We start from the raw sequence: 26323 nt of genomic DNA, 5'->3' as shown, positions 1-26323 counted from the left end.
CTATCTTTCCTTGTCTTGATCTGTTTTCTTTCTTGACTGCTGTCAGTCGGATTCGTCCAATGTAAAGGGGAAAAACTTGCAGGCTTTCAAAAGTATGACTTTTGATGTTGTCAACCGGCCGTGGGAAGTGATTGCAGAGCAGCATGCAGATGAATCACGGTGCTGCTCCATGAGCCCCGAAGTCAACACGAAAACACCTGACAAGACTGAGTGTGAAACCGACGCTGAAGAAAACACTACTAACCTTGAGGCAGCCAAAAAGCAGACAAGAGAACAAAACGATGTAGAGGACCCAGATGAGATGGAAGCAAAGGGAAGTAAAAGGAATTCTGTCATACAAGATGGTTCAGAAATTGCAGAGCCTGAATCTGAAGGATGTGAATCAGTGTCCTCTGCACAAGGAAGTGAAATTAAAAACAATATAAATAAAGATGACTTCGCTGGTCAAGAAAGTGATAAAGATGAAGGGGAACCAGGTGCAGAAAAGCCTGAGAGGACAGACCAAGAAGAAATGTCTACAAGGAAGGTAACGGCACATATTCTAGATATGACCGAATATGACAAAGCAAGCCAAAACCTCGACAGCACAATGAGGAAGCAAATGGATGATGCTGTGCTGAAGCCAGAAAGCAGTTCGCAAATACATCAGAAGGTACTTCAGGCCACTGTAGTCCTCCAGCGCTGTAATAGTTTTGTAGTATTCCTACTAGCAGAACTTAAGACTTGTGAGTGTTCCCCTTTTGTGCTTTACTTTTCCATAGTGCTGTGTAGGTAAAAGTTCCAAATGCAGCTGTCTAGATTTTTGCGTTGGCAATGCTTCTCATCGTTGCTTTATTCTAGGCATTAGAGAAAGATGCAGAGACACCGGGAGACATGGACCTAAAGAAGGAAAATCTCAAACTGGCTTCAGAGAATCTGGAGCTCCGTCTCCAACTGGCACAAGCAAACATCGACCTGCCCAGGCTGAAGGTACGCACCATTTTCTGCATGGTCTTGAGAAGTGCCTCCTCACAATGTCTGTTGAACCTAGATTTTGTTTTTCTAGAGTAAAGTTGCAGACCAAGAAGAGATGTTCAGCGTTTTAAAAAAGGAACGTGCCGAATTGCAGAAGAGGCTGGCCAATACCAAGGTATGATTCTGCAGAAATTACCAGACTTGTCACCCTTTTTATAAAATCGAACAATCATTTTTATGGGATCATCAACAGGCCGGCTACAACGGCAAAACTGTACCTGAACTCGAGCAAACCATTCACTTGATGAAAAAGGTGGTGGAGAGGTTACAAAGGGAAAATGAGGCACTAAAGAAAACCGCCACAATAAAGAGTCAAGACAAGACTTTGGAGCAAGAACGCAAAATGCTACAGGTTGTTGTCCACACGACAGGCACGATTCTTTACCAAAGCAGGCTCGACCAATTGTCTTTTGTCTTCTAGGCCGAATACGACAAAGTAAAGAGTGAACATGAAGCAGAGGTTTGCAAATTGGAATCTAAATGCAGAGGCCTGGAGAAGATAGTGATGGAGAATGAACGTCTGCGGAAGCAACTTAAAAGGGTAAGAATAAGGACCAGCATGAGGTTGATGAATATATACAGTGCACCGACTCCCACCAAGCCGTGGTAGACTGTGGACCCAAACCTCAGCTATTTAATGATTAAGTCAATTCCTTGTGATTTAAGCTACTATGTTTCTCAAGCGCCTTGTAGATCCAATATCGAAGACCCATGCCATGAACTATAAGTAGCAGAACGTCAAATAAAGCTTTCATGTTGTCAAACGTCAAACATCAGGAAGTAGAGGTCGCAGAGAAGCTGCGAGTGTCCAAGACCACCATAGAACTGGGCTGCGAGAAGCTGGAGGTCGAGCTGGAGGAAACCAAACAAAGACTCCGGGACGCACTGTCAAGACCTGCCATAGAAGTGACTGGCGGCAAAGCCGCCAAGGTGTCTGTGGTGACTCGGTAAGAAGGCTGGCTTTCACCATCAGTAATGGTTGCCAACTGTTGTTTTTTCTTCTTTCTTTGAATGCCCCCCCCCTCGTTTCTGCAGAATGTTCGAGAACAAGATGAAGGAGCTTGAGAAGGAACTCTCGATGAAAACCTCAAGCCTGGCTGAACTTAAACACAAGTTGAACGAGGCACATCTACGTGAAGAGACGGCGCAGAACCGCATCCGGCGACTTGAAGATCATGTAAAGTTCAGCTACTTATTGTGCCTTAATCCCCCACTCCAACACGAGCAATGAGTCAGTCTTCGTCTTTTGCTAATTGCTTTGTAGTCGTAGTCAGTTTGGTTAGCACATACATGGCATAAGAGCTTGGCGGGTTAGGAACTGCTACAATAAGTCCCTGTGGTGGATTAAAATGCTCTACATTTGACGACTGAATACTCAGAAAAAGCTCAGCCAAACTGGGGCGACAAGGACAGAACTAAATACAGAGTCTGCCTTTGGATGTACCACACAGACAAGAGCCTGTTGGCTTGGTAGCTCACTGGTCAAACTTTTACGCCGATTAAAATTATTATTTTTTTGAATGGACAGATGGGCCAGTTCAATGAAATTGAACACACAATAGCACCTTGTTTCATGTTACACGTCATACTTTGTGACGTACAATGGAAGGTAGAAGTAAGTCAGCTTGCATTTGTTTTTAACCTTGCAGAATACAAACCCCACCCCCAACCTGCGTCCCATATTTCCACATTTCACACTGCACAACAAGCTAGGAAAACCTAGGAACCTAAATCCTTTCTTGTTCTTCTGTCTTTCCAAAGGTTGACAAATTGGTTCACAGTAGTCCACATACAGAAGCAGATGTCTCCAAGCAAATGAGGTATGATTAAGTACTGTAATAGACACCATGTCATAATTTGTTGCCACAAAAAAAACACAGTGTGGTCGCTGAAGATGTAATTCACTAAGCCATACCCTTGCAGAATAGTTGAACTTTATAAAACTAGTTTATTTCTTTACACTTTGGCTGTGTAATGTTCTTTACACGTTTTTTTTTTAATTGAGTTACAAGCGAGCTTGGTCACGGAACAAATTGAACTCATAGGTGAAGGTACCACTGTATTATTTCATATTATACTAAAAATATGGCAGGCAGTAAGAATTAGGGATATGTGGGTACAAACACATTTTAGGACTATTGTTTTAATCAGTAATATTTGTCCACAGTGATTTGAGGAAAGAGAACGCAGAGTTTAAAAAAAGACTGGATGATTACACCGAGCAGCACAGTGGGGTATCCAAACACGACACAGGTGACACTCCCACACACGCTACATTCCACACTTTTACACTAGAAACTAAATTCTCTTTTCTCGTACTTGACAAGATAACAGGAAGCTGAAAGGTCTTCTTAAGTTGGCGGAGGTGGAGAAAAGCAAACTGGAATCCCAAGTCCAACAGCTGAAGGACGAATTAGGCAAGTTGGACGCCGCCTTCTTTGACGAGATCGAGGACTTGAAGTACAACTATAATGTGGAGGTGAAGAAGAACGTCGTGCTGGAGGCGCAGCTCAGGAAAGTGTGTGATCGCACCTCAAGAGCTACCCTCAGTTGAAATCAAAATTGGTTATGCGTCTTTTAATGAGTAACTTCATGTCTTAGATTTTCCTTTGAACTAATAAACCTTTCAGTGCCTTGATAGGATTAAGCATCAGTGTCATTTGAGCTTTTTATTGTCTATAGGACAGTGAGATTTTTAACAATGGGGTTTGAACTTAAAGTCTTACAAATGTTACTTTCATAAGGGCAGCTTCAAATGTAGTATATTGTATTTTTTTTCTCTCCAATCGTTTACATCTGTACAGTTGTCATGTAGTGTTTGTACTATTACTAATAAAACATTAAATTACTACGCCAAGCCTTTGGAGCATTTATTCAATTTCCTGGTATGCTTTGTCTTCTTCACTAGTCACACACTTAACTGCACTGCTCATAGGACGACTACAAGGTACTATCTTTGTCTTACATGGAGTCGGGTCGCGGAGCCAGCAACCCAATCAAGAAGCCCAGACTTACCTCTCACCAGCCACTTTGTCTAGTTGTTCAGGGTACTCTTGAGACTTTCCCAGGCCAGCTGACATGCCCGAGACACACTATCTGCCCTATTAGTGCCATTATAAATTCTACTCGTTAACATCTAGCACTTAGTAGTTGTATTAGTAGCACAGCGTAACAGGTCGTGCCATTTGAACGTTTATTTTGCAGCCTATTAGTTTTTGTTTATAATTCAGATGACTAGTATGATAGCTTCCCAATCTGAGTAGTAATTTGATACCCCATTAGGGCACTAATTGTTTTACTAGTTAGGACAAAGTGCGTACGAGCACATGGACCGTTTATTGAATGAATGCTCAGCTTTCCATTGGGTACCAGTGCCAGGTTGTATATCCTTCATTACAACCTGATATGACATTTGAATTGATAGTGTTTATATTGTAACATTTCAACTAAATAAATACATTCCAATGGGGTCAAAAGATTATTCCCTACCTGCGCCTCAGGGTTTATAGTCGCTTGACAACATGCCGCATCCCTAAAAATGGTTACGCATGCGCACTGTGGCTTGCAGCACAGCTCGTACTGTTTCTGAACTGACGCCGGTTGGGTGGCCACACAACCCGCGAGGACACGATCCATTTTAATATACAGAACCAACTGTGTTGGTTATGAAAGTATTCCCCGTCACAACTCAAGACCTTAAAATAAAACCCACAAATTGCCTCATTTAAGGAAAACACGGGGAGTAACAAATAACCCCAACTCATGTTAAAGTATACTAAAATTACAATGGCGTATTGTTAGCTTGACGTGCTATATGCTACGCTCATCGTTGGCGCGCTTCACGAGACGAAAGTCGTTAATAAACACTGTACTATTAAGTTTTAGAATTGCAAAGAATAGGAGGCCTACCTGGCACAATTCTTATTACCTCCCGAAAAGGCGAGTAAAAACATCCACCCGACATGGTGGGAAGGAAAAGTCCCATCAGAAGTCCACCCAAGTTGGTCGTCACCAATTTTGTGATTACGTCATTAGGGGTTGCTATGCTAATTAAGCGACACGACGACGAAATTACACAACTTTTAATAAAATCGTCATAAAAGCCAATACTTGTGCTTTTATTATACAGATATAGGGTCTTAAACCTATCCACAACACCACACGTTCACATCAGCATCAATGTCTAAAAAGTTGCCCTAAAGGCACCACATAATTGAGGGTTATACATTTTCAAGCAGGGTGTCAATTTAGGTTCCAAGACAAAATTAGGGTTTCAAAATAGTTTTGCAAAGTCAGAGCTATGGCTTCAAACTTTGGATTTTTAGCAGAATTAAGGGTCATGGTTATGGTTACAAGCTAGAGTTTTGGGTTTCAAACAAGGGTTGGCACTTCAAATGTTGGTTTCATTGATTGTTTACAGTTTCAAAGTGCTTTAAAGAAGTGCTTCAAGCCAGGGTTGGCTAAAGTAGGGTTTCAAATTTCTAAGGTTTCTCGGTTACTTCCTTTCTTTGTCCCTTCCTTAATTGAAAAAGTGCATAGGCTTACGCCTACCTACTATTGGTTCACACTCTATATTGCAACTGAACATAGTCAAGTGGTCCATTTTTTACATTAAATACACCAAAATATACAGCTCCTTCATGTATGATTACATTCTGCTCGTTAATCGGGCAGTTTTGTGAGGTATGCTCTGGGTGATGAAATAGTGGCTGTTGCAATGTGTTTGCTGTGCAATAAAATAACAAATTCACAAGTCATCATCAAACTAAAATGACCCATAAACATTTTTATTATTGAATAAAAATACTCAAGACCACTGTTCATACTTATGAACGAAGAGAGAGAATTCCCTATAAATACTTTAAGATCATTTTATGGATCAATGAAATCCTTTATGTCACGTTCAAAGATGCTTTTCTCATTTTCAGCCGGCTGCTCGGGACTTCTTGGCTCCTTAGTATCTAAGTGAAACAAGTGACAAGTTTAGAATCATTCCAACAAGTGAATACAGCATAACGCGTGCGGGAGTGTCACCTGCGTCACTTGTAGGGGTCTCTCCATTTGGATCGCAGTTCTTGTCGGGCTTTTGGTCCCGCTCCAGGTTGTCTTTCCTGAGCTCGCTAGTGACACAAATGTCAGATTTTTAAGTGACCATGTATGAGTTTTCACAGTGTACAAGCCAAGTCTGACTTTCGAGTTGCGCACCTTTACTGTAGTAGCGAGTAGGAACATGCCGCTCAAAACTGAGTTCCAATGCTACAGTAATTTCCATGTCGTTTCGCATATTAGGTGGCAACGTTTTATTAGACAAAATGACATGGTGTGGTCGAACACGTCTACAAAAAACGTCAACTGGGAGTGACTTTGAAGTGATGTTATTATAAGATACATATAAGTCTCTCACATTTCTTGACAGCGAGAGCAGGAGAACAGACACATATTTTCTTAGAAAAGCTTATTTTCATACTTGTCTTCCTTGGTGAAGTCTGTTTCTGCCCCTACGTGGTCAGCAAAGTTAAACATGTCCGGCTGAAAAATAAACAAAAATGCACATTTAGTGTCCAACGAATGAAATATAAAATATTCTATTGTTTTATTTCAAAATCCAGTGTTGAGGTGAAGAGAGGCAACACCCGTGTACACAATTTTATTCCCACATACTTCACATGTGTGACTTTCAGCATTCTTCAGTGCACTGCACATCTCTTCCAGATTTACAACTTTACGCTGAGAAAAACAAACCAAGAGCAATTATATCAGAATCACATCTAAATTGGAGTAAATCATATCGCAATTACAGTCGATCGTATTGCGTCGTAACTAAATTGAATCAAATACATCGCATCCAAACAGGAGTAAATCACATCACAGCATTTTTGAAGTAAATCATATTGCATCATAATTACAGTAACTTCTTTCACATTTTAATTTGAGTGAATCATACTGAATCGTATTGCATCCTAATCGTTTGAATCCCATTTTAATGAGTGACTCGCATAAGACCATACGGAATTGGAGAGAAAACACTATCAAATAAAGTAAAAATGTGTCGTAATGTGCACCTTGAACCTTGGCAGCTCTATGTTGGCTTGCGCGAGCTGGAGGCGCAGCTCCAGATTCTCCGAGGCCAGCTTGAGGTTTTCCTTCTGGAGGGCCCTGTCAGTTTGCGAGCGAGTCTTGGCGTCTTTCTTTGGCACCTGAAGCAGACGCAACACCCAAATGCGCCGATATTCCGGAATGAACGCGACACGGAAGCAAAAAAGCAACTCACAAGCGGTGTTGCAGAAGACTTGTCGGACATGTGCTTCTCTAAGGATTGCAGTCTCTCTTCTAGGGATTGGTTCTTCTTCTCGGCGACCTCGGCAGTCACAGTTGGTTGTTGTCTGCAAGGTTAGACCGAAACTCAAGCTTCTATTAGTTGTAGTATTGAAGATATGTGCTGCTTCAAATATGCGTAGTTCAATAGTTAGCATTACAGCAGTGAGGCACCCTGGCATAAAACGGTGAAAGGTGTGGATTTTTGCTGCATGCTTTGAATGGGAAAGAATAGCACCATCTGGTGGACACGTCTTTTAAATTAACTTTTTTTGTTTTGTTTTAAAGGGACACTTGACTCATTGAGCCATTTTCAGCAGTAAAAAGTTAATATTTTGTCCAGAATGAATTTGATAACGTCATCATTTTTCTTCAGCAAACCGAGCCATGATGATTGGTTGTTACCTACTTCCTCAGCACATGTTGACAGCAAGTGGAAACATTTGTATTGAAAGGTATTAATTGTACATGAAAAATAATTAAGTTACCAAATTCATTCTGGACAAAATATGAACTTTTTGCTGCTGAAAATGGCTCAATGAGTCAAGTATCTTTAACCTTTATTTAACCAGATAAAAATGTTTGAGAAATTATTCAAATTTACAAACATGACCTGGACCTGTAATTGAAAGTCACTACAATTGTGTATATTAATAACTAGAGCTGCAAGCAGCTATAAAGGGCCCTCGCGACCCTGGCCTTATGTGTGTAGTACTAAGTTGCATGAGTATTCATGAAAATATTCTTCTAGACTTCTGTGTTGGCCAAAAATGGTGAACAATTCCCCACAAAAAATCTAAATGGCGGACTTCCTTTAGGGTTTAACATCTAGCATGGAACACAAGACTGATAAGATTCCTCCCAATTTTCCCCAATCTTGGTAAAACTACGTACTTGGTGGTAACCAACTGAGTCTCCTTCTCTACTACCCGCTCAGCCGTCACTGCCTTAGCCTTGGTCTTCTTCTGCGTCGTGTTCCTCTCTTGCTCCAGCCTGCGTCAACATAGAGACTGAATAATACTTGAGTGATTTGATCTGCTAATCAGTTGCCACACTGACCTGGCATAGAGTTCTTTCATAGAACTAAGCTGCCTTGACAGGAAGTAGTTTTGTTCCTCCTTGTCCTTCAGAACGCTCTTCAGCTTGTCCAACCTGGCCTGCCACTTCTTCGTCTCTTCCCACTGCAATACTTTTTCTTTGCTCTGCAAAATGAAAGCACGGACTAGAATCCGAAACGCTGCGTTATTCCACATTCCTTTTACAACCTGAACGGGGTCAACGCGGGTCTTGATTTGCTTGTCCAGCTGATTCAACTCGTGTTCTCGCTCCCCTAATTGAGTGCGGAGCGCCTTCTGAGTGTTGAGGCTCCTCTGCAGCCTTTTGTTCAGGTTGTCCACCTGCGCCTTCAGTCTGCTGTTATTCTTTCGGGACGAATTGTTTGCCGCTTCCAGTTCCTCGGTCAGCATCTGCACCTGAACCTGCGGCACGGCACGCTCACAGTTGTAATTGTATCCAGTTTTAAAGTGTAGATAGATCATTGACGCTGTAATACCTCTAGTACGAGCATAAGATTTGCGAGATGAAAATTTGAAGAAGCACTTATTCAAATCTCAAGTCTAGATGAACTCATTTGTTCCTAAAAAGATACAAAAACATTCTGTTTTAAATATTGCGATGGTCCGAAAAACATATTTATAAATTTTTTAAATGTTTTTTTTAATGCTAGAGCATACAGATGGCTTTGATGTAGCCTCTGACCTGAAGAGGACGCTTAAAGCAATGGTAGTTACTACAAAAAACGGCCAGCAGGTGCAGCAGAGTATAAGAGATCAACCAGGGCCATGTTGCAAAAAGCTTTTTCCCACAGATTTGTGAATAATGATTACACTTAGCTATAATGCTAATTGCTGCAAAACAGAAGCAGATAGAAATATACTTTTTTTTCTGATGAAAGAAGAGACTTTAATCGTTCCTTGTTTTTATAGCAATATAACACAATATTCTGTGGGCCTTGCAAAAATCCAGTAAAACAGCCAGGAGCGAAGAGGGTTGCTTCAGTGAAAATGTTGGTTTTACCTTTGAAAAAAATATATTAAGAGACAAGTTTTTATGGATTAATAAGAAGACAAAATTAAAAAAAAAAAAACTTTAAGGAAGATTATTTCTTCATATCCCCACATTCAAGTAAATGAGCAATCTAGTTATAATAGTGCGTTTTCACTTATTTCTATATGACAATATATTTATTATTATCCACACTGATAAAAAGTAGAATTTAGCTTTGGGCTGGAACGGATTAATTGCATTTCCTTTCATTTCAATGGGAAACATTACCTCAGATTATGAACGGTTCAGGTTACAAACAGCGAACAAATTATATTCATAATCGTAATTGAAGTAAATAGTTTCACATCATGATTGGAATGAATTGTATCATATTGTAATTGTATTCAGTCCTATCGTATAATTGGACTCTCGTAATTGGAATGAATCATACTGCATCGTCATTTGGACGCAACTTCTCTGTCAGGTCAAGGTCCCGAGAATATCTTGATGAACATTCACAAACACATTCAAGATGTCAACAATGCCAATTTGCTGACATTTGGAGCTCACCTGCAGGTCTTTGGTGTGCTTGTCAATCAACTTCTGGATGTTGAGTTTCTCCTCATACTGTGCGGAGTTCGTCAAGACTTGTTGTTGCGCAACAGACGTCATCTGGGCTCGCATTCCGATGAGAAGTTTGCTGAGAGCCTGAGGAAATGAATCGTTAGAGCCTGTTTCTGAAATTTTTTTGATTAATCGGAAAAACAATCGACAGATTAAAGGATTACTGAAACAATCGTTAGTTGCAGCGCTAGTTTTATTTAAAAATATTTAACAACAATACAATTCTGGGTCACTTATGTAAATGTTATCATATAATGAGAGGATTGTATACATACATTGTATACAGTTAAGACCGCCAAATTATCACTTTAATGCCAAGAAATGCCATTTCCAAGAAATGTTCACAGAGATGCAAATAAACTGGAGTGTGTACGTCATTTTCAGTGATAAATGATTGTGACAAAAGCAAAGCAAGGAGCACTGGGACCAAAGCCTTCTGGTTTTTATACGTTTAATCTTGCAGTTGTCTCATTTTCCAACTGTGACGACCCACGGAGGGAAACCATAACAATGAAAATACATTTGACAGCCCCGTTCTAATCCAAAGTAATGAAAACCACATCCCTACCTTGATCTGTTTCTCTTTGTGGAGCAGTTGCACCTTGAAGCGTTCCACCGCGTTCTTCAAAGTGTTGCTGGGCGACACATCGTTGGCCTCCTTTTGGGTCTCCAGCTCGTTCTGGAGCGAGTCCCTCTCCTTCTTCAGCTCGGCAATCTGACTCTTATGGTCTTTGGTCTCAAAGCTCACATCTTCCGACTCCGCTCCGTACGACCACTTCAGCCTGCGGCGAATTGAGCGCGTGAGCGCACGGAGGCTCGTGGCGAGAAGAGAGGACAGAAAACACAAAAACAGACAATCACCTGGAGATCTCCTCGCCGTGTTTCTTGGCCTGCGTTTCCATGGCTGCCTTGTGTCGCTCCGATTCGGCGGCGGCCAGCTTCAGCTTCCTGCAGACAGACGCGAGCGACACGTCCTGTTCGGCCACCAGCTGTTCCAACTCGCCCAAGCGGTCCAGATGTTTTGATGCTGACACGCTGATGCTGGGATTCTTCATTGCTTCCTGCGGGAAGGGCCCAGTTTGAGAATGTTTCCATTTGTCTGGTTCCTAATAGTAGGGGGCTCACTGCAGTTATTTTAAAGGTGTTGAGTAAAAAAGTAATAATGAGTACCGCTGATTGCCATTTGAGACGATCAAGAGCCATGTTGTTGTTGGAGTCCAACTTCTCATACAACATCTTCATCTCCTCGGCGTGCGTGTTTATCAACTTTTCTTGATCCTGGTCACGTCCAGCAAAGTTAGATACCATGTATTGATACTGATGCTTTTAAATAAAATTTCAACCGCAAAAAACAATGACAGATATTTTTAAAGAATATAACATTATTCATTTGCATGGAATTCATGGCAATTTTCTCTTCTTCTAATTTTTAGTTCCTGATCATAAAACAAGATACCTTGAAATGTGCGCAGGTATCGGCCCGATATAAATACCTGATATATCGTTACTCGCCCATTCCTACTTTTGATATGTACATAAAAATTCCCAAAAAACAATGAGATCATTTAAAAAGACCTATAATCCCAATATAGCAGTTTTACTTAAAATTGCATGAAAATTTGAAATGTTTTATTATCTTCTTTTTTTTTATGTGAGAGGAGATTTTGAAAATCGACTGTGGAGCACAACACAGCAAAGGCTAAGCTTATATAGTATTTGCATGTTAACATTTAAGAAGTCAACCCAAAAAAGTTCTTTACAATGGGGTAGATGCCACGAAATTCCAACTTCCCGGCTTCACACATCGCCGCCGTTTCCGGCCACCGCTGGAACACGCAACCGAGGGGCACAAGGGCGGAAGCGCAAGTCACGGGACGCGGCCCACATGTCGCAAATCGGAACCGAAAACAAAGCTGATATGTGAAACCCGGAAATCGGAAGTCCCGCCTCCTTCGTGGCATATACCCCATAATATGTTGTATGCAGCCCCACTAGTCTAAACACGACATTCTGATTAATATTGCGTTTGTGGAATATGCGTTCCGTTGCAAAATCCACCTGAGCCCTGAGCAACTGTGATGTAATTTTTTTTCTCATACCTTTCCCGCTTGAGTCAGCTGGTTCTGGTACTTTTTAATCATGTTTTCTTTATTGTTGAGTCGACTTTGGAGATCTTTGACGCTCTTGTGGGCCAACTTCAGGGCTGCCTGGCCATCTGCCTCGGGGCTGAACTTCTCCTTTAGTTTCTGCATGGACATTTTATTTTTTAGCTCATTTACTCCCAGTCATTTTCACTGAAGCAACCCCCTTCAATCCCAGCTGTTTTACTGGATTTTGACTGATTTTGCAAGGCCCACAGAACATTCTGTTTTATTGCTATAAAACATGGAACCTACCAAAAGAAAGATTAGAGTCTCTTTTTTCAGCAGGAATTTCTATCTGTTTCCATTTTTGCAGCAATTAGCATTAGAATATAGCTAAATTTCATCATTATTCACAAATCTATTTAGAATTTTGTATTTCAGCAGGAATTTCTATCTGTTTCCATTTTTGCAGCAATTAGCATTAGAATATAGCTAAATTTCATCATTATTCACAAATCTATTTAGAATTTTGTAAATTAGCTTTTTTTCAACATGGCCCTGGTTGATCTCGTTTGCTCTGCTGCCACCTGCTGGCAGTTTGTGTAATAACTACCATTTCTTCAACCGTTCTTTGCAGTTGAGAGGCTGCGTCAAAGCTTCCTGTATGATCTAGCATAAAAAAAAAAGTATAAATATGTCTTTGGGACACTTAAAACATTAAAAATAGAACGTATTTATACGTTTTGTGAGCAAATGAGTTAATGGCTTATTTACAAATAGTCGAGTCTCACATAACGTGTGAAATGAATCAAATAATTATTTTCTTATCATCCTACACTGTCTTGTACATTATCATGTCAAAAGAAAAAGGTAAGCAGAGCTGCTGAGCCACATCAAGTCAAAATGCATGTTTCCTGAACTGGCTGTGAAAGTTGTACCTCCTCCAAACTTCTGCAGGTCTCAGTCATCTCTCGAAGCCTCTGCTCCTGATTGCCCACATTCCTCTTGGTGCTCATGCTCTCCTGCTCGGCCTTTGTCTTCTGGTGGAGAGCCTTCGCATGCTTCTCTTGGACGCTCACCACCATGTCAGAGACAAAGACCCTCAGTTTGTGCTAGAACGAACAGCCAGTGGTCAAAATCTCAAATAGAGCCTTAAACAGTTTGGTTTATTGAACATATATACATGCAATACAAAATATGAAATATAAGTAAGCAAATACATAAAATAAATAGTTGAAGACCGTCGGTGTTTACGTTGGCCAGCTTTTTCAGACTGGGGATGTTGGTGGTGTCTTTTGTCTGCAAGGCCTGGAGGACATCTTTAAGTGCAGTTTCCAGGTCTTCTTTCTCTTTGGAGAGCTGCTCCACTTTGAGGCGACACAAACAGGAGAATATCACGAGTGAATAAAAGAGTGCATAGACATCCACCAAGACTTTACATGGATATATTGTAGGAAAGTGTCAGACGTTTTTTTTTTAATTTTCCACCTATAAAACACAAATGACAGAACTTTCCTGTTCTTCATTATGTGTCTGTTAGTTGCTTAAGTGCTAGTGACAATATATTTTAGTAATTTCGCTTACTATATACTGTACATCAGGGGTAGGCAAAGGTTTGTGCTCACGGGCCACGTTGAACTTTTAAAACCAAGAATTAAAATTCTTGAATTAAATAATGCTCATTTTTAAATTGATTTCTTCATAATTATTAAAATGATATAGTTAAAAATGTGTAATGTTTTTTATTTATTTACTAACATCCATTTTTTCATCATTTACAATAAATTATGAACCTATTATTTAAATGACATATTTTTTTAATTAAGTACCATACTATATTTTGATTAACCAATTGCATGTATGCATAAAATATATTCTAAAACAAATCACTTAACTAATTACAAAATTTAATTAGATAAATTACTAAATGATACCAAAAAATTAATGAATACATTTTCACTAAATTTAGGAAGGAAACAGCTAAACAAATGCAGCAAATATGCCATAAAATTCCCATGAATAACGCACCTGTGTATAATACGGAAATTACCCTTAAAACAAGTTTTTTTTTCTTTTACAGTAAATCTAGGGTAAAAACTAGGATATTTATGATATTTCAAAGTACCCTATTTTAAATATCGTGTTTGTTTTTTTTAAATATTGCTCTTGCACTCCATGCTCTTTTAGTGCTCTTGAGTTGGGATATTTATTATTCTCAGGATTTTACAGTAATTGGACTGTTGATAATGGGAATTCTCTGTAGGCCGGAGTAAAGAAGAAGCCACATTTTGACATCTACGAATGTCAAAACTAAAGGAACTAAATATGGAGTAAAACCATTGTATTTACATTTAAACTGGAACTGATTGTTGTTGAGTTCCGCCTCCCGCTTCAACATCGCCATCACTTCTTCCGTCTTCGACTTCGTCACCGCTTCTTCCATCTTTGATTTTGTTACTACATCTTCAGTCTTTGACTTCGTCACCGCTTCTTCCGTCTTCGTCACCGCTTCTTCCGTCTTTGACTTCGTCACCGCTTCTTCAGTTTTCAACGCCATTACTGCTTCTTCCTTAAGGTCAATCTGACATCGCGAGATTGGTTTCATTTTTCCTTATTTTATTAAAAAATGGGAGATTTTTTTCTTTCAAAATGCCAACCTTGGGTTGGGGCTCTACGTTCTTGCGTGCGTTGCTGTTTTGAGTAGGAGTTGGTGGCCATTTGACAGTATGTATGACATTGCCCTCCTCCACCATGGACGGTGGCAACCCTAAAAAGAAATAAATACGGGTCAAGATTGAGCATCAAAAATGACGCAAACTAACTGGATTAACTGGATGGCACACCAATCGTCTGAGAAAATAGTTTAAAGTTACCTTTCTGTTTGGCTAGTTGTCTGACTTGTTTCTTCATCTCCAGTCGTTCCTCTTCAAGACGCTCAATCTGAATGAGTAGTCGCTTAAACAGGAAAAACATAGCAGTATAAACGTCGGATTGATTACCTCTTTAGCGAGAATTAGATTTTCAGCTTTGTACTGTCGCTGTTTAAGGCTTTTGGCTCGCCTGAACTCGCTAAGATCAACTTCCTGGCTGGTTTCATAGCCTTTGCAAAGAAACAAGAGTCAGAAGAGTTGTGTGATTGTTGTGTTTGCAATGTGGTTTTAAAAAGAAAACATCACCGAGTCTTTCCCGGAAGTCCTCGTTCTCCTCTGTGAGCTGGTTGATTATTATGTACGCTTGGTTGATCTCTTTGGTCACGGCCTCTAACTCCAACTCTCTTCTACGGATTTCAAGTTTCCACTCCTTGATCTCGCTGTTGGCTTCTTCTAGGCCGTAAATGCCCTGCAGTACAGAAAAAGAGCCTCCATCATGAGACATCAACACATTTGATCTTGAGCTTTTGGCAAGTCTGAAAGGATTGGACACAGGGCGACACAAATGGCATCACATCAATGACTTACTTTATGTGTTGTCATCCACTTACTTGCTCATACTCTTTCAGGCGCTTGGAGGCCTCCATGAGCTCTCGGTCCTTTTCCTCTGCGTCGACTTCGGCTCGTTTCAAAGCTTCCTGGGCTTCTGTTGCTCTCATATCGGCCGCATCCCACTTGGACGCAATGTCCTCCATCTTTCTATGCTGGACCAGCTCTTGAGTGTCCAAAAAGGCACCTGTTAATATTATAATAAGCTCATCAGGATCAAATGGACAAAAATGTACATCTGTTGAGTTCAGAAACTCGAGCTACTCACTTAAGTGTCCCATTTTGGGCACCTTCAGACTTTCCATGAGCAATGTCTGCTTTTCCATTTCGCATGTATACTGCTCCACTTGCTCTCGCAGGATCTTGATCTGATTGTCTCGCTCCTCTACAGCCTGCAGAGCATTCGTTCGCCAACATTTGTCTTTATTTGGATTAGTGGAATGTCCAGGAGAGGACATTAGAGTAAGCCTAGCGTACCTGCTCCAAGTCAAGAATGTTGTTTTGGTCCATGTCCAGCTGGGCTAGGCGCAACTTCTGCTGCAGTTCACGGACCATCTGCTGGTACACCAAAATCTCCTCATCCCTTTCAAAGAGCACTTTCTGTGAAAAAAAAGTCACGCTAGCAACTTTGCGCAACGTCAATGTAGCACACAACAGCAACCAGTTCAACTACTGAACATCTTGTCTTGGTCATTTAAAATCAACAGGCTTCTTGCTTTGCTTTTGACACAGGACACGGTGTCTACACATTTCTGCCAGCAGGTGGCACTGATGGATTTCTTCTGACCTTGTGGCATGTATTTGTTAGAGGTCATCACTAAATATTTTTTTTTTAAGTGGATGTCAAGTAAAACATATTCTCTGTAATAATATGGTCCCCACTAATCTAAATTTGCTTAATATTGTATTTGTAGAAGAAGATTTAGGATTAATTCACCTGTTTTTGCAATATCGCCCCCTCCTGTCCACTGGCATTGACGTCAAAGAGCACACAGGTTCACCTTGATAACGTCTCGGCCTGTTTTCTGAGTCAGTCAACGGCAGTATAAAATGTCAGCCTCCTTGTATGTTGAATGACGGTTGATAAGATGGCCGCCTCAAAACAAAATGGCTGACTTACTGTGTCGTTGCCGACGTAGTTAATTTAGACTTTTTTTATGGGTCTACTCATCACAGCCATGCCTACCAAATTTCATTTCATTTCTTGGGTCCACAACCGAACCGATTGTGAGTACAGTATTTTATTTTACAAGTACCTCTGAAAATGCACAAAATGATCCTAAAATGCTCTCGTTAAACAAAATTGGTAAACTTCTGTCTTTTCAGTCATGACTTTTTTGTGGTTCTCCTCATGACAGCCATTCGTGCCAACTTTCATGTTCCGAATTGAAACAAGCTTCGGAGGCTGAATAGTTAACCACCAACCTTCCATTCTTCCACTTTAGCATCCACTTCTGCCATAATGGGGTCGTCCTCTTCCGTCTTGTAGTTATTAATCTTCTGCGTCAGCTCTCTGACCTGCACATGAAGCACATGTCAGCAACATGAAATCATTGATAAAAGTATTCCGGGGGGGGGGGGGGGGGGGGTTACCAGCAGCTCGGCGCGGTCCCTCTCTTTCCTCAGCTGGTCTGTCTCAGTGTCGCATTGATGGACGGCCATCTTGATCTGGTTGTACTCCTCACTTATCTTTTCCATCTCCTTGGTCGACTCCATCACACATTTCTGCATGCGCAGGTTGTCCTCTTTTAGCCGCGAGATTTCGTCCTCTGCTTGCTAAAAAATAAATAAAATAAATCAACACAAGTGTGATCACCAATGTAAGGATAGTGGTAGAGAGGTGGTGAGTGGGATACCTGAAGGTCGTCCATGCACTGGGAGAGCTGGCGGTTGACTGAGATGAGCTTCCTTTGAGTCTCGGCGTTCTCCTCTTTGGACACATCTGACTCCTTAAGCTCCAACTCTCCGTGATAAAAGTCCACGTCCTGCTGGAGCTGCGTGTTCTGAGGCAGGACACATTTATTTATAGATAGCAGAATAAACTTTGAATTCAAGCTCATACAGGTTGTCTAATGAACTTTTCAGTTGAATTAATGTTTGTCTTTTAGATTTCAGGATGAACTGCCGCTTTTAAGTGACAGAAAATATTTCTGAGCACTTTTGCAGTTGTCACAATGCCACTGTTCAGCCAAAAGAACATTGGATTTAGATTGAAGAAAAATGTTATGCCTCCCCTTTAATTTCTTTCTGCAGCCGGGACATGACTTCTTGATAGATCCACCACCCATTGAATTTTTGTGTTTACTTTTCAGCACTCCCAGTTGGACTATGAAGTTGCGTGATTGGTCGGGGATGCTGTACCTCTCTTTTCAACGTCTTCAAGTCGTCCTCGGCAGCCTCGGCTCGCAAAAATAGCTAAAGAAGGAGACAAGAGATTTTCACTTTAAATAAATGTTATATGATGAACAAATTATTTATCTTTCTATTGTGGGAAAAACAATCAAGTTGGAACTAATCAGAGGAGAAGCAACATTCTGGAGCCAACTTTTACTTGAACCTTCACTTATCCGTGTAGTAAGCAATTCCTTATTTAAGTATTTAAAAGTCTCATTTCAATGCCAATCTGGCTGCAGAGAGCTGAAAAAGGAGACTAAAAACACACTGGGCCTTTTCTGTTACTTTGACAATTTTTCATTTTCTGCAAATAAATGCTCTAAATGCCAATATTGGTATTTCAAACTTGGAAGTTATGTTGTCTGTAGTTTAAATAATCAAGCAGAAATGTCGACTTTAATCTAACATGAAACATAAAATTCCAAATCAGTGACATGGACTATTTTGCAGCAATCTTTCAATTTTGTCCTGACCTTCTCCGTGGTCTTCTTCTCTCTTTTAATTTCCTTCCTCAGCTGGTTTACCATCTCCTCCTTGTGCACCAGCTGGCTCTTCAGCTGCCGGATATCGTTCCTCAAGAAGCGGTTTTCTGGGCCGGTGCCGGCGGACTAAGGAGTAGTAGAGAGTGCCAACATGTGAATGAAATACATCGACGAGATATGAACATCCTCATGAGACTGACCGTTAATTCTTCCTCCAATCTGGACACCTTGGCGAGAAGCGTGTTTTCTACACGGCACAGACAGCCATACGAACCAATGTACCGACTGTATTTTTGGGAAAAAATTAAACATGCATACAAACCGTTTCTCTCTTGTTCTTCAACTAACTGTTCGGCCAAATTTGCTTCCTGTTGTTTCATCTGAGGAGATAGACACACACAACAACAGGACCACGATTACATTAACACAATTAATAACTTACTGCAGTGGTTCTGTAGCTTTTTAAAAATCTCAAAAATAATACTTATCAAAATAAATGTTCAAAAACATAAAAAAGGTTGGATATCTTAAATTGACATGGATGTGTTATTTTATTCCTGGTTTGATTCACTCTTTTTTTTTTCATATATTGAATGAATTTATCTAATTTAATGGAGACAACGAACTATGTAAACTAAAATTAGAGTACATTAAAATGATGACATAGTTCAGTCTCTCCTTTGTAAGTTGTTGTTGGCGCATTTCTGTTCAATCGGGTCGCAATTTATTTTGTGTTCAAATCCATTTACATGTGCATTGCCACTGACAGAATGTTGTATATGCTGCTGGCTTTTACGCAGACGGTGGGTTGAATTCTCAGTAGTGTTAAGTTTATCAGACATTTTTAAATTTACTCTTAGTTATAGTCGAGTTTCAATCACGCTTGTTAGTTTTTATCATAGTTAGTTAAGTCAACATCATCCCGTTTTTATTTAGTCCGACTATAAATCTAGCATTTTAGTCTTTATTTTAGTCCAAGAAAACATACATTTATTTTTCTAGTTTTAGTCAGGACAATCATTTTACCCCTGTATTTTTGTATTTATTTTTTTGTCAGCAGATTATGTTGAACATTTCTGATCAAAATCTATTTCACAAAATGTTTTCTCATCTTTTTGATTAAAAACAACTTCACACACAATTACAGAATATCAACAATTGTACGATGGCCACAAACTAGTAAATTGGCCAGCATTAGTTAGTGGTCAGATTAACATTATTGTTGGAATGTTATAGGCCGTTGGATTGATGTTACGTTACAACTATAATTTACGTTTTCATTTTTTAACCCTTCACCATGAATCCACCTTCTGTCTGTCCAATTTGTTTGTGCAAATTGCACTCACTAGCTGCAGATTTGAAAGGGGATGTATCACTGTGAGTGTCACAGTGACAGATTAGCAGAGACAAAAATCACGTCATTTTCATCTCTTTTTTGTTCATGAACTAAAATAAAAATAAAAATAAAAAAGGACGACTGTGATCATGAAGGACATCTGAGGTAAAGACAAGCGCCAGAGTGATTTGATGTGGCAACACCTGACGAGTCAAGCCAGAAGCTCCAACTACACCAACAATTTTTTTTTTTTACGTCTAATGTCTTTAAAAAGTTTGTTATAACAAATGTAAACACTTAAGGCCTGGTTTATATCAGAGTGGCGGAAATCCAGTATTTTAATGAAGTGTGAATGAGGTGCAAACCCAATAGATAAGAGAGAGCACATGAGGTAGAGGACCTTGAGCAGTGACTGAAACACTCGCAGTATGTGGACGATGTCCTCCTGACCTCGGCGCTCCACCTCCCATTCTTCTGGCTCCAACACAAACAGAACAAACACAGAGGCCCAAATAAGGAAAACTCGGGGGTCATATGTAATGCTTCCAAAGAACCGATCAAATGTTTCACTTAAACTTGCAAATGACTTTCAATGCCAGCAGCCATGTCAAAAATGATAAGTGGAGAAGATGATGTGTACGTAGCAGTAATGTTGACCTTTAAGCAAATTGCTCACAACGGCACGCACCTTGAAGTAATAGTAAACACGTGCGGGGTTGCAAATTCACAACGTAACGCAGAAGCGGGTCTGTGTATGGTTACCGACGTGAGAAGGTCGATGACACTGTCCAGTTCCTCTTTGTAACGTTCGTGGAGGGTCGCCGGGTCCAGCTTCTTCACATCACCCCACTCGACAGCAGCAGGCATCTTATCTTGAGCCCTAATTTTTTCAAAACCACCAATAAGGGAAATTTGATGAATCACACTAATCACATTAAGATAACATTACTAGCGCCTGTGTTCTTGTGTCTTTGCCTTTATGACATCATGGAGGTGAGGTCAGTAGCCAGTCGGTATGTCCTTGTCCTTACAAGTGCTTCAACTTAAAGGTTTGCCTTCATTGAAAGCATGAAACAAAAGATGGTGTTATTGTTGCTGTGGGGGTTCACATCAGAGGTCTTTACCAGCCTTCTTTAGCTAGCAAGGTAGTTATAGTTATCTAATCGTTTGTACAGTACACAATATTAATCCTCCAGAATAATAACAAAATGTGACAACTGTAGGTGTATAGTAATTAGTATTAGATATTAAAACAATAACTGACTTGTAATGAAGCCCTAATAATGACCACAGAAGGGAAAAACAATTATTTACAAGAGCTCTCAAACCTGAACAAGTGTCACAATCCTGTTCGAGATTCGAAGAATCTATTCGCTAAACCAGTTGCATTTATATAGCCAATTACTGGCAGCCATTCTACATGTTCGCACTACTTGTTTAGCTTAGCCGCTTAACCTAGCTCCTCAGATTAATATTAATCTTACAGAGTAGAAACTCAAGCTAAATTGTTTTTACAGCAGTTATTTAGTGTGTTTTGCGTGCATTATACATTCAAACCCATTGTAACAACATAACAGATTAGCTACTTAAAAGTGTACGTTTCAAGCGAAGGGGTTTAATGGTTAATTAAAACCAAAAAAAAACTAAAAACTACTTCATCAAAAGTAATGTATATTGGTAAAAGAAACCTACTTATTGAAGATTTGTGGAAAATCACTGGACCACTGTGCACAAATTGGTCGGTTCCATCAGTCTGGCTGCACCTCGAGCTGTAGTGTGTAATGGCGCGGTCTTTTGTTTAGCCCAGTTGCTGAAAGCTAATTCAAAATGAACAAACACACTTAATTTTACACACGTTTAACTTTTCTAAACTAATTTTTACCATCGTAATCTTCATGTTTTTTAAAAAAAAAAAGTTTATTTTAAGTTATCCACTCAAAGCGTTGCCGTCTTTCAAAATGAACAAACACACTTAATTTTACACACGTTTAACTTTTCTAAACTAGTTTTTACCATCGTAATCTTCATGTTTTTTAAAGTTTATTTTAAGTTATCCACTCAAAGCGTCGCCGCCTAACGATTTAAAACAGCACTAAATAGTATAATAGCATAATACAACATGAAAATGTAAAGAACTTGGTTTTATAAATTGTAAATATTGTATGTACTTATTGGTATTGGATGGTCATTCAGAGGCGTGGCCTAGTAAGTAACATGAGGAGCTTTTCAAGTGTTGAAAGTGTATTACACTTTATGGCCAATTCAAAAAATTACGTTTTGTGAACTTGTCAAATAAATGTGATACACTTTAACATCACCTGTCAAATTAGCGTCTTAACAAATTTTCCTCGGCAAGCCGTTCCAAGATGACCTTAACCAAGAGAGAACGGTGATTTATGCCAGCTCCAAATTTGGCAAGTGCATTTCGAATTTATTGGCAGATTGAGGGAATTTATCTTCATTTGACAATAAGATAAAGTTAAAATATATTCCAGCAAGAGGCTCCTGTCTGGTCGCCAAGTGTTGAGAGATGATATCCAGGGTGAAGTACAGATAACGGAGTATGTCTTGTCTAGTTCGGGGCTTGCCACATCCAAAGAATCACTATAGACAAGCTGTTTTTTACTGTAAGTGCAATACAGTTATACATTTAAACAGGGTAAACAACCATGAATTAGAACTTTTTTTTTGTAAGAAAAAAAAACCAAGGTTAAATAAAAATATTAAGAATCAGTTTTATCTCCATCAAGGAGGTAATGTTTGCTGTCAGGTTTGGCCATGACGGAATGTTTTTTTTCAAGCAGTTGAAACATTGTAATGCACAAAACAGAATACTTCGAGTAGTAAATATGGCATTTCCTCATATAGTGGCTGCAGTAGACTCTTAGTGGTCGCTCCACAATGTTGTGTACATCCACGGTTTCGTTCCAGCGCCTTCAGTCCAGTCTGCCACTGATCCTGCATTCTGTTTTGATGTGTTTGCTTTCGAATAGACTCAAACGTGCAATCATTTCACAATGTTGTGTGTGGCCAATTACAATTCAGCGTGAAATCAGACTTGTTCTAAACATTTAGCAGTATTCAATATCATCTTAGGCTGCATCGATGACAACAATTTGTCTTGCGCCTGACATGTGGACATATATGTCCCTGGCCACTAATTGTGGAAAATAAATCCTGACTTATTACAAAAGGAAATGTTAAGTTCCACTTGGCAGACATGTAAAAAAAAAACATACTGTATTTAAATGATTATTTATTTTATGACCGTCTTCAATGCTAAACTCGTTGAAAGCTAAACGAAAGGTGTATATGCTCGCCTGCCTTTGAATATGTTGTGGACTGTATTCACAATCACAAGTCAAAGTGTATGTCGCGCAGGCGACTGAAACGATGTCCATTGAGGTGGGATAATGACGCAAACAGACTCTTGCTATTGTCGCCCGCTGCAACCGCTGTCCCACCCACGCGGACCACCACTGGCTTGTTTCCCAAGTGAGTGCCATCTGCTGGCCACTCCAGACCCAGGTGGTGGCGGTGAATCTGCGGAGACAGATAATGTCCTTAAAATATGACACGGAGCACAAAGATAATATGTTGACTGTAAGACTAGCTTTTGTCGCTAGCTGCTAGCTCCGTTAACCTTAAATAGCGATCCGTCACAGCAGTGCCACACAATACCCTCCACAAGGCCCTCATTGCTGCCGCAAAACCACGAGTAGAGTTGCTGGAAGTCCACCGGCGGTGGGTTTTGGATGCGGACACTCCCGTGGGACACCAGCAAGTGGACGGGTTGCTTCTTGCATCCCAGAGCTGTCAAAACATGGTCATAAATTAACAAAGACTTGGCTAAAACACTAGCATACCGCAATTTTATGTTTCTACACCACTCAAGAGATGCTAGCTACAACATACAGTACCACTTTATCAGATTACATATATGAGTGAGGGTTTCAATAAAAGGTGGTCATAAATCTACAACTACCTGACTAAAATGATAGAATTATGGTAATACACCACTATAATTTAATGTTTCTAAGGCAACAAGCCTTGATGGTAGCTTGCAAAGAGCTATCATTAAATGTCACTACACCTTGCGTGGAAATTTGACTGATTAATGGGTTAGAAAAAACAGGGTCATAAAACAACTACTACCCAACTAAATCGATAGCAGATAAAAGATGATGGTTAATGCTAAATATTGCTACAATTTATTGGACTAAATCAGATTATAACCGAGGGTTCCAAAAAGTGGTCATAAATCAATGACTGCCTGTCATAAACCAATGCCTATCCTACTAATTATTAGAAATGAATTGCCATAGATAACCAGATTTGAACATTTCCAAGATGCTTAGCAATGCTAGCTCCTCAAGTCAACATCGGGTTGGTCATACTCGACAACGACTACCTGACAAAAAAATTTGGCCGCTCAATATCAGTACAACTTGCATGGAAATCCAACTACCGTCTTACATTGATGGTTCAGGAAAAAAAGATGGTCATAAATCAACAAATACCTCATATTAAATACAATTTAATGAATTGTCACTAAATGTTGGTTTAATTTAAGGCAAATAAAATGATGACTGATTGGTCAGTAAAACATAGAGGTCATAAATCACTGACTACCGTAAGGGTTTCCATTGATGTTGGTCCCGATCAGCTCCAACGTTTGCTCCTGGAGGTCCGTTAGCGGCACAGCAGCGATTTCTAATGTGTCGTAGTCGTTGTTGGCGACGGGACGGAGAAGCAGCACAGTCCCCACACCATAATCCACAACCGATGAATGCCAACAGTACTGCTTGTTGCCATCCTCCACCGGAACCCAACCTGACATTCACAGGATAACATTGTGTCGCTGTTTTGCGTAATCTCATTGTAAAAGTCTTTAGTATGAAGCCCTCTTTTATGACTTTTTTCTTTATAGCTGTTCTGTATAAGCTGCTTCGACACAAAATGAAGCCCCTTTCATACTGCCTGTAATGTCCACAAACCTGGAATGTGTCCATGTTCATCGGGGACGGGATGACCGTTGAGATGTTTGACTTGATGAGCTGGCATCCACGAGTCCGGCACAGTCTTAAAGTCCTCTTCTACGTTCCATGTGAAACCTGAAACAATCCAAGAACTTTTCTAAGACGATAAGAGATACAAACTATTGGATTGGATTGCAAAAACAGTGGCCATAAATCAACAACATAAATAAATAATAATCATAAATAATCGCAATTTCATGTTTCCGAGAGATTCAAACATTAGAATTGACTTTGTGTCACTCACTGAGTTACCTTTGGTGCTCCTGTGACAGTACTGATATTTCTTGAATCTTTTCTCTGCCTGTTTATTGGCTTTCCTGTCCAGACGAGCCCAGAGGTGCACTTTCCCTTAAAGAGTGGAATGGGGGGGGGGGTCTTTTACTGCAGCCTGCTGGAATGTGATTAGGGTTTTTGTCAGGATTTGTTACCTTTGTAGTGTGTAACATAGCAGCAGGTGCCATCCAGTTTCTCTGTGGCCAGTGCGCTGTTGATATCCGCTTCCAGCACAGCGGGGTTCAAGATGGTGGTGGCGACCATGTTAAATGGCTTAAAAAACAACAACAGAAGAACAATGACAAGATTTGACTTTGAAACTAGCAACTTCTCACCTTTTAAAAATGAGAACATTACGACAAAATCTGATTTTGCTGGGTTCTGTTTGAAAAGCAAAGATACATACATGTCAAATGTTTTCTTTTTGAAAGTGACTCTAAAGCCACTGCCTGTTATCATGCTATGAAATGTTTAAAACGCAACACTCACAGAGTGATTGGGCTACAACATTTGCTTTTAGAGTGGGTGAAATAGTGACGCTTGCTCAGATTGCAGGATACCTTGTAGTCGTTGCCTTGACTCAAACCACTCAGTCTCTAACAATGACAGATCTCAAATCCGACGAACATGCAAGCGACACAGTTGTGGTATATGATTTCTAAACCGTGACTAACAGCGGTAAATCAAACGTTAACATCGGCTAAGACATTAGCTTGATCTATCGCTCTTTCTCGTCATGCACACACTCACTTGGCAGTCACGTTTTTTAGATGGTTCTTCCTTGACTTCCGTCATAAAAACACACGACACCTTCTGCTGGACCGAGCCGAGACGTCGCATATTCCCTTCCCTGTCAATAAATAAATGGAAATATGAAATTATATTCTAACAGATTACAATATTGGGAGGAGGCGTGATTGTATTCTGTTTGAAAGCCAGCATTAGTTGTATTTCCGGACACGTGACGTGTCTTCTTCTACGATTCGTAGTGTAGTTTTCCTTCTTCTCGAGAAGACTTACGTAATTGCTTTGTCATTTTCGTATTTATATTTTATAACACAAATTTTTAAATTATAGATTAGAAAATTGGCCTCCAGAGCAGTGACAGAGAGAGTAATGATTGAATTCTGAAATCCCGTGTGACATGCATTTCCGGACACGTGACGGACCTCTTCTCCGGTTGACACCCACCTTCCTTTGAATCGTTAATAGGCTTGACAGGCAGTAAAAGTCAACG

At 40.0% G+C, this 26323-nt stretch overlaps 4 protein-coding genes and 1 long non-coding RNA gene across 14 annotated transcripts in view; 2 read left to right on the top strand and 3 right to left on the bottom strand.

Moving 5' to 3' along the window:
- The window catches only part of LOC147175512 (centrosomal protein of 290 kDa-like), a 29117-nt gene extending 25246 nt beyond the window's left edge, over positions 1–3871 (top strand). For both annotated transcript variants that reach the window (XM_086072663.1, XM_086072661.1), the window contains 10 exons: positions 47–652; positions 841–969; positions 1046–1129; positions 1208–1366; positions 1436–1555; positions 1792–1961; positions 2050–2191; positions 2776–2834; positions 3182–3267; positions 3342–3871. In XM_086072663.1, the coding sequence (XP_085928789.1) occupies positions 47–652; positions 841–969; positions 1046–1129; positions 1208–1366; positions 1436–1555; positions 1792–1961; positions 2050–2191; positions 2776–2834; positions 3182–3267; positions 3342–3568 (1782 nt within the window). In that variant the 3' untranslated portion in view covers positions 3569–3871. The remainder of the gene's footprint in view (positions 1–46; positions 653–840; positions 970–1045; positions 1130–1207; positions 1367–1435; positions 1556–1791; positions 1962–2049; positions 2192–2775; positions 2835–3181; positions 3268–3341) is intronic.
- tmtc3 (transmembrane O-mannosyltransferase targeting cadherins 3) overlaps positions 1–5025 on the bottom strand; it is a 56960-nt gene extending 51935 nt beyond the window's left edge. Inside the window, exon 1 of one of the 4 annotated variants that reach the window (XM_086072665.1) lies at positions 4924–5025. The gene's annotated coding sequence lies outside the window, so the exon portion shown is untranslated. Of the gene's footprint in view, positions 1–4503; positions 4521–4923 lie in introns of those variants that run through there. The other 3 variants (XM_086072668.1, XM_086072666.1, XM_086072667.1) reach the window with 3 other exon arrangements.
- A 746-nt stretch (positions 5026–5771) lies between these two features.
- Positions 5772–21595, bottom strand: LOC147175509 (centrosomal protein of 290 kDa-like). 5 transcript variants are annotated; one of them, XM_086074670.1, is made up of 35 exons: positions 21467–21595; positions 20750–20829; positions 20537–20654; positions 20175–20252; positions 18761–18818; positions 18639–18685; positions 18430–18564; positions 17924–17977; positions 17419–17565; positions 17156–17338; positions 16988–17080; positions 16040–16162; positions 15831–15954; positions 15565–15749; positions 15260–15422; positions 15083–15183; positions 14957–15023; positions 14741–14850; positions 14433–14664; positions 13338–13450; positions 13022–13195; positions 12099–12245; positions 11170–11277; positions 10861–11060; positions 10568–10781; positions 9946–10083; positions 8595–8807; positions 8389–8531; positions 8224–8322; positions 7286–7397; positions 7077–7211; positions 6676–6741; positions 6482–6543; positions 6049–6134; positions 5772–5975 (listed from the first exon to the last, which is right to left on the bottom strand). In XM_086074670.1, exons 3-35 carry the CDS (start codon positions 20639–20641, stop codon positions 5887–5889), a joined length of 4104 nt encoding a protein of 1367 aa, XP_085930796.1. In that variant the 5' UTR covers positions 20642–20654; positions 20750–20829; positions 21467–21595; the 3' UTR covers positions 5772–5886. The 5 variants fall into 5 exon arrangements, with proteins under 5 accessions (XP_085930796.1, XP_085930795.1, XP_085930797.1 ...); XM_086074669.1 differs by having other exon boundaries at positions 20175–20256; positions 20538–20654; XM_086074671.1 differs by lacking the exons at positions 20750–20829; positions 21467–21595 and having other exon boundaries at positions 20537–20731.
- LOC147175510 (uncharacterized) lies at positions 7083–18764 on the top strand. The gene is made up of 2 exons (XR_015094694.1): positions 7083–7404; positions 18472–18764. It is a non-coding gene; the product is annotated as an uncharacterized LOC147175510 (long non-coding RNA).
- A 589-nt stretch (positions 21596–22184) lies between the features above and the next one.
- On the bottom strand, positions 22185–26189 carry rlig1 (RNA 5'-phosphate and 3'-OH ligase 1). Of its 2 annotated transcripts, none has more exons than XM_086073820.1 (7): positions 25837–26189; positions 25242–25359; positions 25066–25161; positions 24772–24888; positions 24407–24607; positions 23418–23587; positions 22185–23317 (listed from the first exon to the last, which is right to left on the bottom strand). In XM_086073820.1, exons 1-7 carry the CDS (start codon positions 25924–25926, stop codon positions 23129–23131), a joined length of 981 nt encoding a protein of 326 aa, XP_085929946.1. In that variant the 5' UTR covers positions 25927–26189; the 3' UTR covers positions 22185–23128. The 2 variants fall into 2 exon arrangements, with proteins under 2 accessions (XP_085929946.1, XP_085929947.1); XM_086073821.1 differs by lacking the exon at positions 25837–26189 and adding an exon at positions 25647–25797.
- Between the last annotated feature and the right edge of the window lie 134 nt (positions 26190–26323).

This window comes from Leptonotus elevatus, chromosome 4 (assembly GCF_054856555.1).
Source record: "Leptonotus elevatus isolate MCC_2025b chromosome 4, RoL_Lele_1.0, whole genome shotgun sequence".
Classification (NCBI taxonomy): Eukaryota; Metazoa; Chordata; class Actinopteri; order Syngnathiformes; family Syngnathidae; genus Leptonotus; species Leptonotus elevatus.
Note: the sequence above shows the minus strand (reverse complement) of the source record. Positions and strands in the feature narration are given on the sequence as shown.